Source organism: Hyla sarda, chromosome 4 (genome assembly GCF_029499605.1).
Source record: "Hyla sarda isolate aHylSar1 chromosome 4, aHylSar1.hap1, whole genome shotgun sequence".
NCBI classification, from domain to species: Eukaryota; Metazoa; Chordata; class Amphibia; order Anura; family Hylidae; genus Hyla; species Hyla sarda.
The window spans coordinates 416,986,161-417,003,872 of NC_079192.1; the positions used below are offsets into that span (position 1 = coordinate 416,986,161).

A 17,712-nucleotide genomic window follows, 5' to 3' on the forward strand; every position below is an offset into this window, starting at 1 on the left:
AAGGAGACGGCCCAGGGGAAAGGGAAGGAGACGGCCCAGGGGAAAGGGAAGGAGACGGCCCAGGGGAAAGGGAAGGAGACGGCCCAGGGGAAAGGGAAGGAGACGGCCCGGAAAGTGAATGTCCACAAATAGGACAGGTTTATCATTTTGGTTAATAGTATATTTTATATAATATTTCCTTTTAATATTTGACAAGGGCAGATAAAGGGGAGTTACTTACCCGTCCTCAACCTACCTGCCTGTTTTTTTTTAGTACGTGAACCAGGAAGCCCAGGATGAATTAAACTACAGGACCACTGCCTTATTTAGAAGGAATCTTGATCATTTTAGGAAATACATAAAGAAAACCTGGAGAACATTGAGAATTAATAAATACAAATCCAATATACAAGGCCAAAGAATAGGGACGTTTATTAAAAATAGCTTCTTGGAAAATGAAATTCCATATAATTTCTGCACAGCAGCTTACACCATATTCATAACCAAAAATATTTAGGTCAGGACCCCACTGAAACTGTCTACAGTCAGACAAAAATGGCTGATAACCGGGAACAACAGATGGAATTCATCTGTTCTACAGTCAGCCGAGCATAGAGACCCCCTTAAAATGAGTTTTCTGGAAATTAAATAGTGATGGCCTATCCTTAGGATGGGGTCTGACACCCGCAAGCCCCACTAGTCAGCTAACTAAAGGGGGTGTTGCGCTCTGGTTAGCATTGTTAGGCCTCTTCATTGGTTACCAGAAACAGTGCCACACATTTTGTAGTGGCTGTGCCTGGTAGTGCAGTAAACTACAGCCCAGTACCCATTCAAACAAATAGGACTGAGCTGCTGTACCTGTCACAGCCACTGTAAAATGTGTCGCACTCTGCCAGGTAACAGCAGTCCCATCGATCTGCTGGGAGTCGGACCGCTTCCATCAATATTAAAGTCTTAGAATACCCCTTTATGGTCTATTCAGTATTCTACGCAGATTTGATGCGCAGGATTTTCTGCTGCAGATTTCAATGTAAACTGAACACAGCTTGAAATCCTGCGCATCAAATCTGCGCAGAATACTGTACGTGTGGAATAGACCCTTAAAGATTTACATAATATACTGTATATCTCAATAACCTCCGTATAAAAATCCTCACTGTATAGCTTAGATTGCAGTGGTCTCCAAAGTGTAGACCTCCAGCTGTTGCAAAACTACAACTCCCAGCATGACCGGACAGCCATTCGCTGTCCGGGCATGCTGGGAGTTGAAGTTTTGCAACCGCTTAAGGTCCCCAGTTTGGAGACCACTGTTCTATTGTATGTATAGCAATCCTATTCACTTGGCGCCATCTAGTGGCCATCGTCAAAATAGATTTCTTTGGAATCTCTGCAGAATATTGCTCCAAAATCCATAAAATAAACAAATTTACACTTCTGGATTTGCAAGAAAAATATACAATTCTCTACGATGATTTAAAAAACAAAAAAAACAAAAAACAATATCTACAGCTAAAAAGATAGCACTAAAAATATACCCTGCTAAGTCATTAAAAATCAAGTGTTCCACAACCTGTGGCTCTCCGTTTGTTGCAAAACTACAACTCCCAGCATGCCCTGGGAACTGGAGAAGACATCGGTCGGAGGGGTACACTTATCTAGAAGGAATTAAAAAGACGTCAAGAGCGAATCCCACAAACCTCACTAAAAGAGGAAAAGAAAAGAAAAAGATATGAGACTTAAATAAAGTAAGTGTGCAGATCATCTCAGAACTTCCTGCTGGCGCCCCCTCTGTTCAGGACAGAGCTGTACGCTTCATAGATAGTGTTCAAAAAGTTCTCGTCGTTCTGTGAAGGGAAGAAGATGGGATTGGTTATAAAAATACATGTTAGATGTTTCTTATGTTTTACTATTATTAATAATATATATAATAATCTAGATAAAAAATTAAATAGAAAATAATAATATAATATATATATATATATATATATATAAATATAATTATAAAAAATATATGATAATACAATTTAATAATCATAATAAAAAATTATATTGCATCGCCATTCTGATCCTTTAAAAAAAAATGATGCGGGGTAATCGTAGTTTTTATTTTATTGATACCATTTTAGGGCAGGTGAGACTTAGATACATTTTAATTACATGTTTTTTGGAATATGTAGGAAAATAAAACTAATTATTCTAGGCATCAACTCAGCTGATCGGGATCCAGCGATCGCACTGTGGAGGTCTGGATCAGCCCCTCTTAAGGAGCGGCACCAATATTTTACAGCTTTTAAATCCTGTGATCGATCGACTTGCGGGGGATCTAAAGAGTTAATGCTGAACATCGGTGTGATCACTGATGTCCGTCATTAGTGGCGAGTCCTGGCTGCTGATAACAGCCATTACTCATTGGCTTTGAGGCGAGCTCTGGTCCTGTGCCCAATGTTTTTAAGCCACCATGATGCAATAGTACAATATGGGGGTATAATGGGATAAAACAACATCCACAGATCGCCCCCTAGAGGAAGCCAAGTCAGTCACACTGCTGTTACAAAGCTACAATTCCCATCATGCTCTGGTAACCTCTGCCTATCCCCGAGTTAGATGTTGGTGTCATGCTGTCTTACCTGGATGAGGTATAACAAGGTCCCTTGGAGCTGACTCTTGGTGAGGACGCTGCTCTGGTTACTGGGGGGATCCTGCAGCGACAGCGGGAGAAGCAGGTTGGCCGTAGTAGATGCCGCCGGTTCTTTAGTGGGAAGAGAAGCGTTTTTGGGCTCGCTTACACAGGACTGCGTGAACACTGCAGGAGACAGGAGCAGCGACGGCGACACCGTGGCCGGGATTTTCTGGGGTGATATCACCTGAAGGGGGCGCACACATATACATAATGTAAAGACACCAAATAAAAGGGGCTATTCAGGAATAGAAAAAAAGAGCTAATTTCTTCACAAAACAGCACCACTCCTGTCCTCATGTTGTATGTGGTATTACAACTTGGTTCCATTAACGTCAACAGAACTAAGCTGCAGTACCACACCAACCTGAGGATAGAGGTGGCGCTCTTTTTTGGAAGAAATTTGTTCTGTTTTTCTATTCCTGGATCACCCACCAAGACTGTGACATTAAAGGGGTATTCCAGGAAAAAACTTTATATATATATATATATATATATATATATATATATATATATATATATATATATATATAAATAATCTCAACTGGCTCCAGAAAGTTACTCATAAGTACTGAAAGGATTAAGATTTTTTAATAGAAGTAATTTACAAATCTGTTTAACTTTCTGAAGCCAGTTGATATATATAAAAAAAGTTTTTTCCTGGAATACCCCTTTAAAGCTGTTCAAAACCGCCCCTAGTGGTCATTACCTGAAGCAGCGGATTGGTCTCCCCCAGTTTCTCTGCCCATGCTGGTTTCGGGGCGCCCTGGGTTATGACTGGGAATTTGGCGGCCAGCGCAGGTTTGGGGTTCATCTGCAGTTGTTGCTCCTGATGCACAAGAGTCAATTTTTTAAGGAATTCTTGAGGGGAAATGGCTCCAGAGGACGATTGTGGAGCGAGAGGTGCGGGGGCTACGGGTGCCGGAGTCCTTTGATTGGGCAGAGACGCGCCATAGTAATTAAGAGGGGCGCTCCCCATTGCTTTCCCTGATGCACACTGAGAAATGGCCGGGGGTGCCCGATCCACAAAGGAATGCGGACCTGCATGCAGCTTATGGAGAATGAAGTCGCCCCCACAAACGTGGTCCTGTCCAGATGAGGGGGCGGAGTCTTCCAGCGGTAAAAAGAGGCTACTGAAGACGTCTCCGGGCGGCATGTGCACGCCATTGTGACAATGCTGGGTTTCCGGGACCTCAGCGACGGGATGCAGAAGCTTCTGGATGGCCGGGCACAGCTGCTTGTCACAGCCGTCTGCGAAACGCGTCGGCTCCTCGTAGGATAAGGAGCGGACCACTGTCTGGCGCGCGGAGGGGGAGTCTTTCTGATCCGAACTTTCCGCTGGGTTCTTTTCCATCTTTCCGAAGAGGGTGGTGAGGGATAAATGCTGGGGCTCGGGGTCTGGAAACTGTGATTAGGGAAGAATTAGTGAGCAAAAAAAAATACAACTCCCAGAATTCACCACAAGCAATGGCAGCATCTTGAGGGTTAACAGAATTGTGAATGCAGCTCTGGAGGTGACTAGAGCAGCGTTTTCCCAACCAGGGTGCCTCCAGCTGTTGCAAATCTACAACTCCCAGCATGCCCGGACAGCCGAAGGCTGTCCGGGCATGCTGGGAGTTGTAGATTTGCAACAGCTGGAGGCACCCTGGTTGGGATAAACCTGACTAGAGTATAGGAAAAGATGTCACCTGATGCCTGGTTGTTACCTGAGGGGCGGTGTCGCTGGGCTTCACTGCAATGGGTTTGATGAGGTTGGGGTTGGTGTGGATGGCTGAGGAGCTGCTCATCAACTTGGGCTCCGAACATGGTTTACACTGTAACAAGGAACAGAGATAAGCGGCATCAAGAGAGAGAGATGATATGAACACTTATCACTAGTCCCACAGCACCATCTGTTTTATTCCAGCACAGCTACATCCATGCGTTTCATTGCTGTAACTGGGTCACATGATCACCAGTCTGACCCACAGAAACTCATAGTATTTAATGTGTCAAAGGAAGTGGTCAGTCCTGGTCACATGACTTCCTGTGAACTACCGAATGACATCACCTATCAAATCCCTCCTGACAGCTCCCAGACCCCCGTATCTGTATACTGCTGCTATCTCTATGGGATCAGGATGTATAGTAGTTATACACCTCCCCTCCTTCTCTATCTGTATACTGCTGCTATCTCTATGGGATTAGGATGTATAGTAGTTATACTCCTCCCCTCCAGCACTATCTGTATACTGCTGCTATCTCTATGGGATAAGGATATATAGTAGTTATACTCCTCCCCTCCAGCTCTATCTGTATACTGCTGCTATCTCTATAGGATCAGGATATATAGTTGTTATACACCTCCCCTCCAGCTCTATCTCTATGGGATCAGTATACCGGTATATATAGTAGTTATACTCCTCCCCTCCAGCTCTATCTGTATACTGCTGCTATCTCTATAGGATCAGTATATATATAGTAGTTATACACCTCCCCTCCAGCTCTATCTGTATACTGCTGCTATCTCTATGGGAACAGGATATATAGTAGTTATACACCTCCCCTCCAGCTCTATCTCTATGGGATCAGTATATATATAGTAGTTATACTCCTCCCCTCCAGCTCTATCTGTATACTGCTGCTATCTCTATGGGATCAGGGTATATACTAGTTATACTCCTCCCCTCCAGCTCTCTCTCTATGGGATCAGTATATATATATATATATATAGTAGTTATACTCCTCCCCTCCAGCTCTATCTGTATACTGCTGCTATCTCTATAGGATCAGTATATATATAGTAGTTATACACCTCCCCTCCAGCTCTATCTGTATACTGCTGCTATCTCTATGGGAACAGGATATATAGTAGTTATACACCTCCCCTCGAGCTCTATCTATATGGGATCAGGATATATAGTAGTTATACATCTCCCCTCCAGCTCTATCTGTATACTGCTGCTATCTCTATGGGATCAGGATATATAGTAGTTATACACCTCCCCTCCAGCTCTCTCTCTATGGGATCAGTATATATATATAGTAGTTATACTCCTCCCCTCCAGCTCTATCTGTATACTGCTGCTATCTCTATGGGATCAGGATGTATAGTAGTTATACACCTCCCCCACAGCTCTATCTCTATAGGATCAGGATATATAGTAGTTATACACCTCCCCCACAGCTCTCTGTATACTGCTGCCATCTCTATGGGATCAGTATATATAGTAGTTATACTCCTTCCCTCCAGCTCTATCTGTATACTGCTGCTATCACTATGGGATCAGTATATATAGTAGTTATACTCCTTCCCTCCAGCTCTATCTGTATACTGCTGCTATCTCTATGGGATCAGGATATATATAGTAGTTATACACCTCCCCTCCAGCTCTATCTGTATACTGCTGCTATCTCTATGGGATCAGGATATATAGTAGTTATACACCTCCCCTCCAGCTCTATCTGTATACTGCTGCTATCTCTATGGGATCAGGATGTATAGTAGTTATACACCTCTTCTCCAGCTCTATCTGTATACTGCTGCTATCTCTATGGGATCAGGATATATAGTAGTTATACACCTCCCCTCCAGCTCTATCTGTATACTGCTGCTATCTCTATGGGATCAGGATATATAGTAGTTATACTCCTCCCTTCCAGCTCTATCTCTATGGGATCAGGATATATAGTAGTTATACACCTCCCCTCCAGCTCTATCTGTATACTGCTGCTATCTCTATGGGATCAGGATATATAGTAGTTATACTCCTCCCTTCCAGCTCTATCTCTATGGGATCAGTATATATAGTAGTTATACTCCTTCCCTCCAGCTCTATCTGTATACAGCTGCTATCACTATGGGATCAGTATATATAGTAGTTATACTCCTTCCCTCCAGCTCTATCTGTATACTGCTGCTATCTCTATGGGATCAGGATATATATAGTAGTTATACACCTCCCCTCCAGCTCTATCTGTATACTGCTGCTATCTCTATGGGATCAGGATATATAGTAGTTATACACCTCCCCTCCAGCTCTATCTGTATACTGCTGCTATCTCTATGGGATCAGGATGTATAGTAGTTATACACCTCTTCTCCAGCTCTATCTGTATACTGCTGCTATCTCTATGGGATCAGGATATATAGTAGTTATACACCTCCCCTCCAGCTCTATCTGTATACTGCTGCTATCTCTATGGGATCAGGATATAGTAGTTATACTCCTCCCTTCCAGCTCTATCTCTATGGGATCAGGATATATAGTAGTTATACTCCTTCCCTCCAGCTCTATCTGTATACTGCTGCTATCTCTATGGGATCAGGATATATAGTAGTTATACTCCTCCCTTCCAGCTCTATCTCTATGGGATCAGGATATATATAGTAGTTATACACCTCCCCTCCAGCTCTATCTGTATACTGCTGCTATCTCTATGGGATCAGGATATATAGTAGTTATACTCCTCCCTTCCAGCTCTATCTCTATGGGATCAGGATATATAGTAGTTATACATTCTTTTTATTATATATTCTTTCTGGCCGTTGGGTTTCAGCAAATAACCAAATATATCCTCGGAATGTGGTCTATGAGCTGCACATGTTTCTGTATTTTAGTTGTACACCTACCCTTGAGTGCTGTCTGTATACTGCTGCTATCTCTATGGGAACAGGATATATAGTAGTATACACCTCCCCTCCAGCTTTATCTGTATACTGCTGCTATCTCTATGGGATCAGGATATATAGTAGTTATACACCTCCCCTCCAGCGCTATCTGTATACTGCTGCTATCTCTATGGGAACAGGATATATAGTAGTATACACCTCCCCCACAGCTCTATCTGTATACTGCTGCTATTTCTATGGGATCAGGATATACAGTAGTTCTACTCCTCCCCTCCAGCTCTATCTGTATACTGCTGCTATCTCTATGGGATCAGGGTATATACTAGTTATACTCCTCCCCTCGAGCTCTATCTATATGGGATCAGGTTATATAGCAGTTATACTCCTCCAGCTGTATCTGTATACTGCTGCTATCTCTATGGGATCAGGATATATAGTAGTTCTACTCCTCCCCTCCAGCTTTATCTGTATACTGCTGCTGCTATCTCTATGGGATCAGGATATATACTAGTTATACCCCTCTCCTCCAGCTCTATCTCTATGGGATCAGTATATATAGTAGTTCTACTCCTCCCCTCCAGCTCTATCTGTATACTGCTCCTATCTCTATGGGATCAGGATATATACTAGTTATACCCCTCTCCTCCAGCTCTATCTATATGGGATCAGGATATATAGCAGTTATACTCCTCCAGCTCTATCTGTATACTGCTGCTATCTATATGGGATCAGGCTATATAGTAGTTAAACACAGTTACATATTGCACTTGTAATTTTCAGTTTTGTTTTGTTTTTTCTGTGATTTTCCCCAAAACATCAGAAATTGTGTTATTTTAATAAATGTAGGCAGCATTAGGAAATCATTTCAGTGATGAATTGCAATCAATATGGCTGAAAACCCACATGATTGCCACATGAGGTAAAACACAAGCCATACACAATTACCTCTAAGTTATTCTTTAATAATACCCTATACTGCATTATATAAGCAAAAGAAAAAACATTTCCCGGAGAGCAAGAAATATTAAATCTTAAAGAACTCCTCCAACCTATTCAGAACAAGCCTAATTCAGGCCTAATAGCAGTGTTTCCCAACCAGGGTGCCTCCAGCTGTTGTAAAACTACAACTCCCAACATGCCCGGACAGCCTCCAGCACTTAAAGGGGAAAACCCCCAGTGAAGGAAACCTGTAGGGAAACCATGGACGAAGGATTTTCCTTCCCTTGGGTTTAGAGGAGTGTTTCCCAACCAGGGTGCCTCCAGCTGTTGCAAAACTACAACTCCCAGCATGCCCGGACAGTCTCCAGCACTTAGAAGAGGGGGGGAAACCCCAGTGGAGGAAACCTCTAGGGAAACCATGGACAAAGGATTTTCCTTCCCTTGGGTTTAGAGGAGTGTTTCCCAACCAGGGTGCCTCCAGCTGTTGCAAAACTACAACTCCAAGCATGCCTGAACAGTCAAAAGCTGTCCAGGCATACTGGGAAATGTAGTTCTGGTTGTAGTCCACCTTGGTTAGGAAACACTGCTCTAAGCCCAAGGAAAGGACAATCCTTCAGCCATGGTTTCCCTAGGCAGTGGTCTCTAAACTGAGGCCCTCCGGATGTTGCAAAACTACAACTCCCAGCATGCCCGGACAGCCGCTGGCTGGTAGTAGTTTTGCAACATCTGAAGGGCTTCAGTTTGTAGACCATTGCCCTAGAGGTTTCCTCCACTAGGGGTTTTCCCCCTCTCCTAATGGCTGGAGGCTGTCCGGGCATGCTGGAACTTGTAGTTTTGCAACAGCTGGAGGCACCCTGTTGGGAAACACTGCTCTAACCCCAAGAAAATGACAATCCTCCAGCCATGGTTTCCCTAGAGGTTTTCTTCACTGGGGTTTTCCCCTCTCTTAGTGCTCTAGGCTGTCCGGGCATGCTGGGAGTTGTAGTTTTGCAACAGCTGTAGGCACCCTGGTTGGGAACCACTGCCTTATATAAATGCTCTCATCTTAGATATGACTTACTGAAGCGTAAGGACCATTGGAGGCCATGTTTGCGCCCCTCCCTAAGCGCCTGTAAGCATCACTCACCTTCGTGTACTCATCCTTGGCCTTGTTGAGCATCTGAAGGATGTCGACTTCCTTCCCATCCGAGTGGAGGTTCATGGGAGAGACCCCGACATTGGACGACTGCTGCTGAGCCTTCAGCTGTTCCTGTTGGGTTAAACTGCAGAACAGTAAAAATGATTACATATTGGAATGATGTATCCCCCCCCCCCCCCCCGCAGGCCCTTCGCGGTCCCCAGGAGCTGTACCCCTAAATGACAGCTAAGAATAAAGGGGTTCAAAATCTCCATTCTATCTCAGGATTTGCCACTCTAGATCCACTGTATACTGTAAGCCAGTGTTTCCCAACCAGGGTGCCTCCAGCTGTTGCAAAACTACAACTCCCAGCATGCCCGGACAGCCGTTGGCTGTCCGGGCATGCTGGGAGTTGTAGTTTTGCAACAGCTGGAGGCACCCCTGGTTTGGAAACACTGACCCATACTATCTACTACTATATAGTCCAACATGCTGGGAGTTGTGGTTTTCGTTTGGGGCAGCTGCTGAGCCACAGGCTGTATCAGGGCATGCTGGGAGTTGTAGTTTTGCAACAGCTGGAGGCATCCTAGTTGGGAAACACTGCTAGGGGTACTCGGGTGGAAAACTTTTTTTTTTCTTATAATTAACTGGTGCCAGAAAGTTAAACAGATTTGTAAATTACTTCTATTAGAAAATCTTAAACCTTCCAGTACTTATTAGCTGCTGAATACTACGGAGGAAATTATTTTATTTTTGGAACACAGAGCTCTCTGCTGACATCATGAGCACAGTGCTCTCTGCTGACATCTCTGTCCATTTTAGGAACTGTCCAGAGTAGGTGAAAATCCCCATAGAAAACATATATGCTGCTCTGGACAGTTCCTAAAATGGACAGAGATGTCAGCAGAGAGCACTGTGCTCGTGATGTCAGCAGAGAGCTCTGTGTTCTAAAAAGAGAAGAATTTACTCTGTAGTATTCAGCAGCTAATTAGTACTGGAAGGATTAAGATTTTTAATAGAAGTAATTTACAAATCTCTTTAACTTTCTGGAGCCAGTTGATTAAAAAAAAAAAAAGTTTTCCACCGGAGTACCCCTGTACTTTTATATTTTAAAAGTATTTTCTGTACTTTTGTATTTTACTGTAGTACTCTATGCCTCCAGCAGGTGGCCTCATGTGCCGATTCAGCCACTAGTAATCAATCCCAGATGTACGCTCTTACTTTTTCATGAGATCGGCGAGTCTTTGGCATTCTTCTTGATTGTAGAACCAGATTCCATAGATAAGAACTGCAAGAAAATGAAAGAGAGAAGAGCGATCAGCAAGGTCAGGCCCCAGAACTACAAGTCTCAGAGTACCCTCCTAGTCTCTCCTGAACCCTGGTCAGCAGCCAGGCAATGTTCAGTAAGCGGTGTCACATGCTATCAGGCCTCGTACACTGTGTAATTCTTCAGATGTCTGATGGTTTTTTCCATCGATCTGGTGCCAAACCTTCCCTGCTCCATCTCTGCCACACTCAGAGTGGGCACCGATTCCATTTACACTCAGATAACGAGTGAGAAAACTACACGGAATAAGTGACGGCTTCTGTAAACACCTCCTGCAGTGGTGCTGTATACTGATGTAGCAGAGCAGACTGTGTTTATTGTGCAACATAACTTCAATAATGTTGTAAAATGTAGTCTTGTTTTTTATGTCTCTGTGTCAGCAGTGGGGTCCTCCTGGGTCTCCTCCATAGTGGCGTCCTCCTGAGTCTCCTCCATAGTGGGGTCCTCCTGGGTCTCCTCCAGAGTGGGGTCCTCCTGGGTCTCCTCCATAGTGGGGTCCTCCTGGGTCTCCTCCATAGTGGGGTCCTCCTGGGTCTCCTCCATAGTGGGGTCCTCCTGGGTCTCCTCCATAGTGGGGTCCTCCTGGGTCTCCTCCATAGTGGGGTCCTCCTGGGTCTCCTCCATAGTGGGGTCCTCCTGGGTCTCCTCCATAGTGGGGTCCTCCTGGGTCTCCTCCATAGTGGGGTCCTCCTGGGTCTCCTCCACAGTGGGGTCCTCCTGGGTCTCCTCCATAGTGGGGTCCTCCTGGGTCTCCTCCACAGTGGGGTCCTCCTGGGTCTCCTCCATAGTGGGGTCCTCCTGGGTCTCCTCCATAGTGGGGTCCTCCTGTATCTCCTCCAGAGTGGGGTCCTCCTGGGTCTCCTCCATAGCGGGGTCTTCCTGTATCTACTCCATAGTGGGGTCTTCCTGTGTCTCCTCCATAGTGGGGTCTTCCTGTATCTCCTCCATAGTGGGGTCCTCCTGGGTCTCCTCCATAGCGGGGTCCTCCTGGGTCTCCTCCATAGCGGGGTCCTCCTGGGTCTCCTCCATAGCGGGGTCCTCCTGGGTCTCCTCCATAGTGGGGTCCTCCTGGGTCTCCTCCATAGTGGGGTCCTCCTGGGTCTCCTCCATAGTGGGGTCCTCCTGGGTCTCCTCCATAGTGGGGTCCTCCTGGGTCTCCTCCATTGTGGGGTCCTCCTGGGTCTCCTCCATAGTGGGGTCCTCCTGGGTCTCCTCCATAGCGGGGTCCTCCTGGGTCTCCTCCATAGCCGGGTCCTCCTGGGTCTCCTCCATAGCCGGGTCCTCCTGAACTTCTCTCCTTTTTATCTGCTTTCAGGTGTGATTTTTATATTGCTTACACCTGTTACTTGCCCCAGGTGAGTATAAAGGAACATCACATGCTGGAAACAATCTTAATAATAATTGTGTCCGGACCATTTTTGGAGTTTGGTGACATTATGTCCAATTTGCTTTTTTTCCTCCTTTTTTGGTTTTGTTCCAATACAGACAAAGGGAATAAACGTGTGTATAGCAAAACCTGTGTTACTGCAATATATATATATACAGAGGAGAGGAGATCTATATATATATATACAGAGGAGAGGAGATCTATATATATATATACAGAGGAGAGGAGATCTATATATATATATATATATACAGAGGAGAGGAGATCTATATATATATATATATATACAGAGGAGAGGAGATCTATATATATATATATATATATATATATATATATATATACAGAGGAGAGGAGAACTATATATATACACACAAAGGGAATAAACATGTGTATAGGAAAACCTGTGTTACTGCAATATATATATATATATATATACAGAGGAGAGGAGATCTATATATATATATATATACACAAAGGGAATAAACCTGTGTATAGCAAAACCTGTGTTACTGCAATATATATATATATATATACAGAGGAGAGGAGATCTATATATATATATACAGAGGAGAGGAGATCTATATATATATATACAGAGGAGAGGAGATCGATCTATATATATATATATATATATATATATATATATATATATATATATATATACACAAAGGGAATAAACATGTGTATAGCAAAACCTGTGTTACTGCAGTATATATATATATATATACAGAGGAGAGGAGATCTATATATATATATACACAGAGGAGAGGAGATCTATATATATATATATACACAAAGGGAATAAACATGTGTATAGCAAAACCTGTGTTACTGCAATATATATATATATACAGAGGAGAGGAGATCTATATATATATATACAGAGGAGAGGAGATCTATATATATATATACACAGAGGAGAGGAGATCTATATATATATATATATATATATATATATATATACACACAAAGGAGAGGAGATCTATATATATATATATATATATATATATATATATATACACACAGAGGAGAGGAGATCTATATATATATATATATATATATATATATATATATATATACACAGAGGAGAGGAGATCTATATATATATATATATATATATATATATATATATATACACAGAGGAGAGGAGATCTATATATATATATATATATATATATATATATATATATATATATATACACACAGAGGAGAGGAGATCTATATATATATATATATATATATATACAGAGGAGATCTATATATATATATACAGAGGAGAGGAGATCTCTATATATATATATATATATATATATATATATATATATATACAGAGGAGAGGAGATCTATATATATATATACAGAGGAGAGGAGATCTATATATATATATATATATATATATATATACACACACAAAGGGAATAAACCTGTGTTACTGCAATCCTTACCTGTGAGAAATACTTCATTTTATAGAAACATTTCAGGGGGGACAACATTTACGGCCATGACTGTAGATGTTATTGCAGTCCTATGTAACACTACAATGTAATGCCGGCCTATGGTCCCCAGACCAGCTGAGTGGTGCCCCTTCCTCCTCTGGCCCCAGCTATCACCCGCTGCAGCTATCAGTTGCCCCCTCTCCACCATGAAGCCACATATCAGGATGCGCGGTGTCGGTGACGGGACGCAGAGCCCCTCTTGACTGTATGAAGAGGCTCAATGACAGCCGGACGAAAACCAATCTCCGTGCAGGTCCCAATCAGTAAGAGCGGCCGGGAGCGGAGGCGGGAGGAAGCCACAAGTGTCGGGGGGATTAGGGACAAGGAGTCTGCGGGCTTCACATTTCTCCAGTATGGAGGGTCCGGGCGCGCTGCACTGAATCCCGCACCACCTGTACAACCTCCGCAGACGGCGAGATGTTCCATTCCTTCATACGTCAGGCTACGGCCTCTTACCGGCCAATGCCAAAGGACATGGCGCCCCGACCCAGCGTGTTCTGGAGGGGGAACGTGGTGACTGAGACGGAGCTGGAGTACGTCCATGTCCCTCCTGGAGGTAGGAAGCCTCCGCCCCTGGGGGTTATTAATGTATTATGGGCTTATGTGTACCTCAATACGTATCTGCTTATATCTACTATATACGTATGCGCATATGTGTACTATATACAAATCTGCTTATATCTACTATATACTGATGCGTTTGTGTTCTGTATACTGACTTATGTGTACCCTATACCTATCTGCTTATATCTACTCTACACACAGGAGCATACGTATACTCTATACAGATGTGCTAATATCTACTCTATACGTATGCTCCTGTGTGTGCTGTATACAGATGTGCTAATATCTACTCTATACGTATGCTCCTGTGTGTGCTGTATACAGATGTGCTAATATCTACTCTATACGTATGCTTGTGTGTGTACCCTATACGGATGTGCTTATATATATTCTATACGTATGCTCCTGTGTGTACTGTATACAGATGTGCTTATGTGTGCTCTATACGAATGCTTCTGTGTGCTCTATACGAATGCTTCTGTGTGCTCTATACGAATGCTTCTGTGTGTACTATATACAGATGTGCTTATATCTACTCCATACGTATGCTCCTGTGTGTACTGTATACAGATGTGCTTATATCTACTTCATACGTATGCTCCTGTGTGTACCCTTTACAGATGTGCGTATATCTACACTATACGTATGCTCCTGTGTGTACCCTATACAGATGTGCTTATATCTACTCTATACGTATGCTCCTGTGTGTACGCTATACAGATGTGCTGATATCTACTCTATACGTATGCTCCTGTGTGTACCCTATACAGATGTGCTTCTATCTATTCTATACGTATGCTCCTGTGTGTACCCTATACAGATGTGCTTATATCTTCTCTATACGTATGCTCCTGTGTGTACACTATACAGATGTGCTGATATCTACTCTATACGTATGCTCCTGTGTGTACTGTATACAGATGTGCTGATATCTACACTATACATATGCTCCTGTGTGTACTCTATACAGATGTGCTTATATCTACTCTATACATATGTTCCTGTGTACTCTATAAAGGTGTGCTGATATCTACTCTATACGTATGCTCCTGTGTGTACCCTATACAGATGTGCTTATATCTACTCTGTATGTATGCTCCTGTGTGTACTCTATATAGATGTGCTTATATCTACTCTATACGTATGCTCCTGTGTGCACCCTATACAGATGTGCCTATATCTACTCTATACGTATGCTCCTGTGTGTACCCTATACAGATGTGCTTCTATCTACTCTATACGTATGCTCCTGTGTGTACCCTATACAGATGTGCTTATATCTACACTATACGTATGCTCCTGCGTGTACCCTATACAGATGTGCCTATATCTACTCTATATGTATGCTCCTGTGCGTACCCAATACAGATGTGCTTATATCTACTCTATACGTATGCTCCTGTGTGTACTCTATACAGATGTGCTTATATCTACACGTATGCTCCTGTGCGTACCCAATACAGATGTGCTTATATCTACTCTATACGTATGCTCCTGTGTGTACTCTATACAGATGTGCTTATATCTACACGTATGCTCCTGTGTGTACCCTATACAGATGTGCTTATGTATATTCTATAGGTATGCTCCTGTGTGTACCCTATACAGATGTGCTTATGTATATTCTATACGTATGCTCCTGTGTGTACCCTATACAGATGTGCTTATATCTACTCTATACGTATGCTTCTGTGTGTACTATATACAGATGTGCTTATATCTACTCTATATGTATGCTCCTGTGCGTACCCAATACAGATGTGCTTATATCTACTCTATACGTATGCTCCTGTGTGTACTCTATACAGACGTGGTTATATCTACACTATACGTATGCTCCTGTGTGTACCCTATACAGATGTTCTTATATCTACTCTATACGTATGCTCCTGTGTGTACCCTATGCAGATGTGCTGATATCTACTCTATACGTATGCTCCTGTGTGTACCCTATACAGATGTGCTTATATCTACTCTATACGTATGCTCCTGTGTGTACTCTATACAAATGTGCTTATATCTACTCTATACGTATGCTCCTGTGTGTACTGTATACAGATGTGCTTATATCTACACTATACGTATGCTCCTGTGTGTACTCTATACAGATGTGCTTATATCTACTCTATACATATGTTCCTGTGTGTACTCTATAAAGGTGTGCTGATATCTACTCTATACGTATGCTCCTGTGTGTACCCTATACAGATGTGCTTATATCTACTCTGTACGTATGCTCCTGTGTGTACTCTATATAGATGTGCTTATATCTACTCTATACGTATGCTCCTGTGTGCACCCTATACAGATGTGCCTATATCTACTCTATACGTATGCTCCTGCGTGTACTCTATACAAATGTGCTTATATCTACTCTATACGTATGCTCCTGTGTGCACCCTATACAGATGTGCCTATATCTACTCTATACGTATGCTCCTGCGTGTACTCTATACAAATGTGCTTATATCTACTCTATACGTATGCTCCTGTGTGTACTCTATACAGATGTGCTTATATCTACACGTATGCTCCTGTGTGTACCCTATACAGATGTGCTTATATCTACACTATACGTATGCTCCTGCGTGTACCCTATACAGATGTGCTTATATCTACTCTATACGTATGCTCCTGTGCGTACCCAATACAGATGTGCTTATATCTACTCTATACGTATGCTCCTGTGTGTACTGTATACAGATGTGCTTATATCTACTATATACATATGCTCCTGTGTGTACCCTATACAGATGTGCTTATGTATATTCTATACGTATGCTCCTGTGTGTACCCTATACAGATGTGCTTATATCTACTTTATACGTATGCTCCTGTGTGTACTCTATACAGATGTGCTTATATCTACACGTATGCTCCTGTGTGTACCCTATACAGATGTGCTTATATCTACACTATACGTATGCTCCTGCGTGTACCCTATACAGATGTGCTTATATCTACTCTATACGTATGCTCCTGTGTGTACTCTATACAGATGTGCTTATATCTACACGTATGCTCCTGTGTGTACCCTATACAGATGTGCTTATATCTACACTATACGTATGCTCCTGCGTGTACCCTATACAGATGTGCTTACATCTACTCTGGACGTATGCTCCTGTGCGTACCCAATACAGATGTGCTGATATCTACTCTATACGTATGCTCCTGTGTGTACTGTATACAGATGTGCTTATTTCTATTCTTTACGTATGCTCCTGTGTGTACCTTATACAGATGTGCTTATATCTTCTCTATACGTATGCTCCTGTGTGTACCCTATACAGATGTGCTTATGTATATTCTATACGTATGCTCCTGTGTGTACCCTATACAGATGTGCTTATGTATATTCTATACGTATGCTCCTGTGCGTACCCAATACAGATGTGGTTATATCTACACTATACGTATGCTCCTGTGTGTACCCTATACAGATGTTCTTATATCTACTCTATACGTATGTTCCTGTGTGTACCCTATACAGATTTGCTTATATCTACTCTATACGTATGCTCCTGTGTGTACCCTATACAGATGTTCTTATTTCTACTCTATACGTATGCTCCTGTGTGTACCTTATACAGATGTGCTTATATCTACTCTAT

The 17,712-nt window shown here is 42.7% G+C and overlaps 1 protein-coding gene across 1 annotated transcript in view; it reads right to left on the reverse strand.

Moving 5' to 3' along the window:
• Positions 1 to 392: 392 nt before the first annotated feature.
• Positions 393 to 17,712, reverse strand: part of DCP1B (decapping mRNA 1B) — a 38,914-nt gene continuing 21,594 nt past the window's right edge. Inside the window, exons 4-9 of the mRNA XM_056517898.1 lie at positions 10,546 to 10,612; positions 9,334 to 9,469; positions 4,363 to 4,470; positions 3,366 to 4,061; positions 2,607 to 2,843; positions 393 to 1,823 (exon numbers count right to left, since the gene is read on the reverse strand). Of these exons, the coding sequence (XP_056373873.1) occupies positions 1,743 to 1,823; positions 2,607 to 2,843; positions 3,366 to 4,061; positions 4,363 to 4,470; positions 9,334 to 9,469; positions 10,546 to 10,612 (1,325 nt within the window). The 3' untranslated portion in view covers positions 393 to 1,742. The remainder of the gene's footprint in view (positions 1,824 to 2,606; positions 2,844 to 3,365; positions 4,062 to 4,362; positions 4,471 to 9,333; positions 9,470 to 10,545; positions 10,613 to 17,712) is intronic.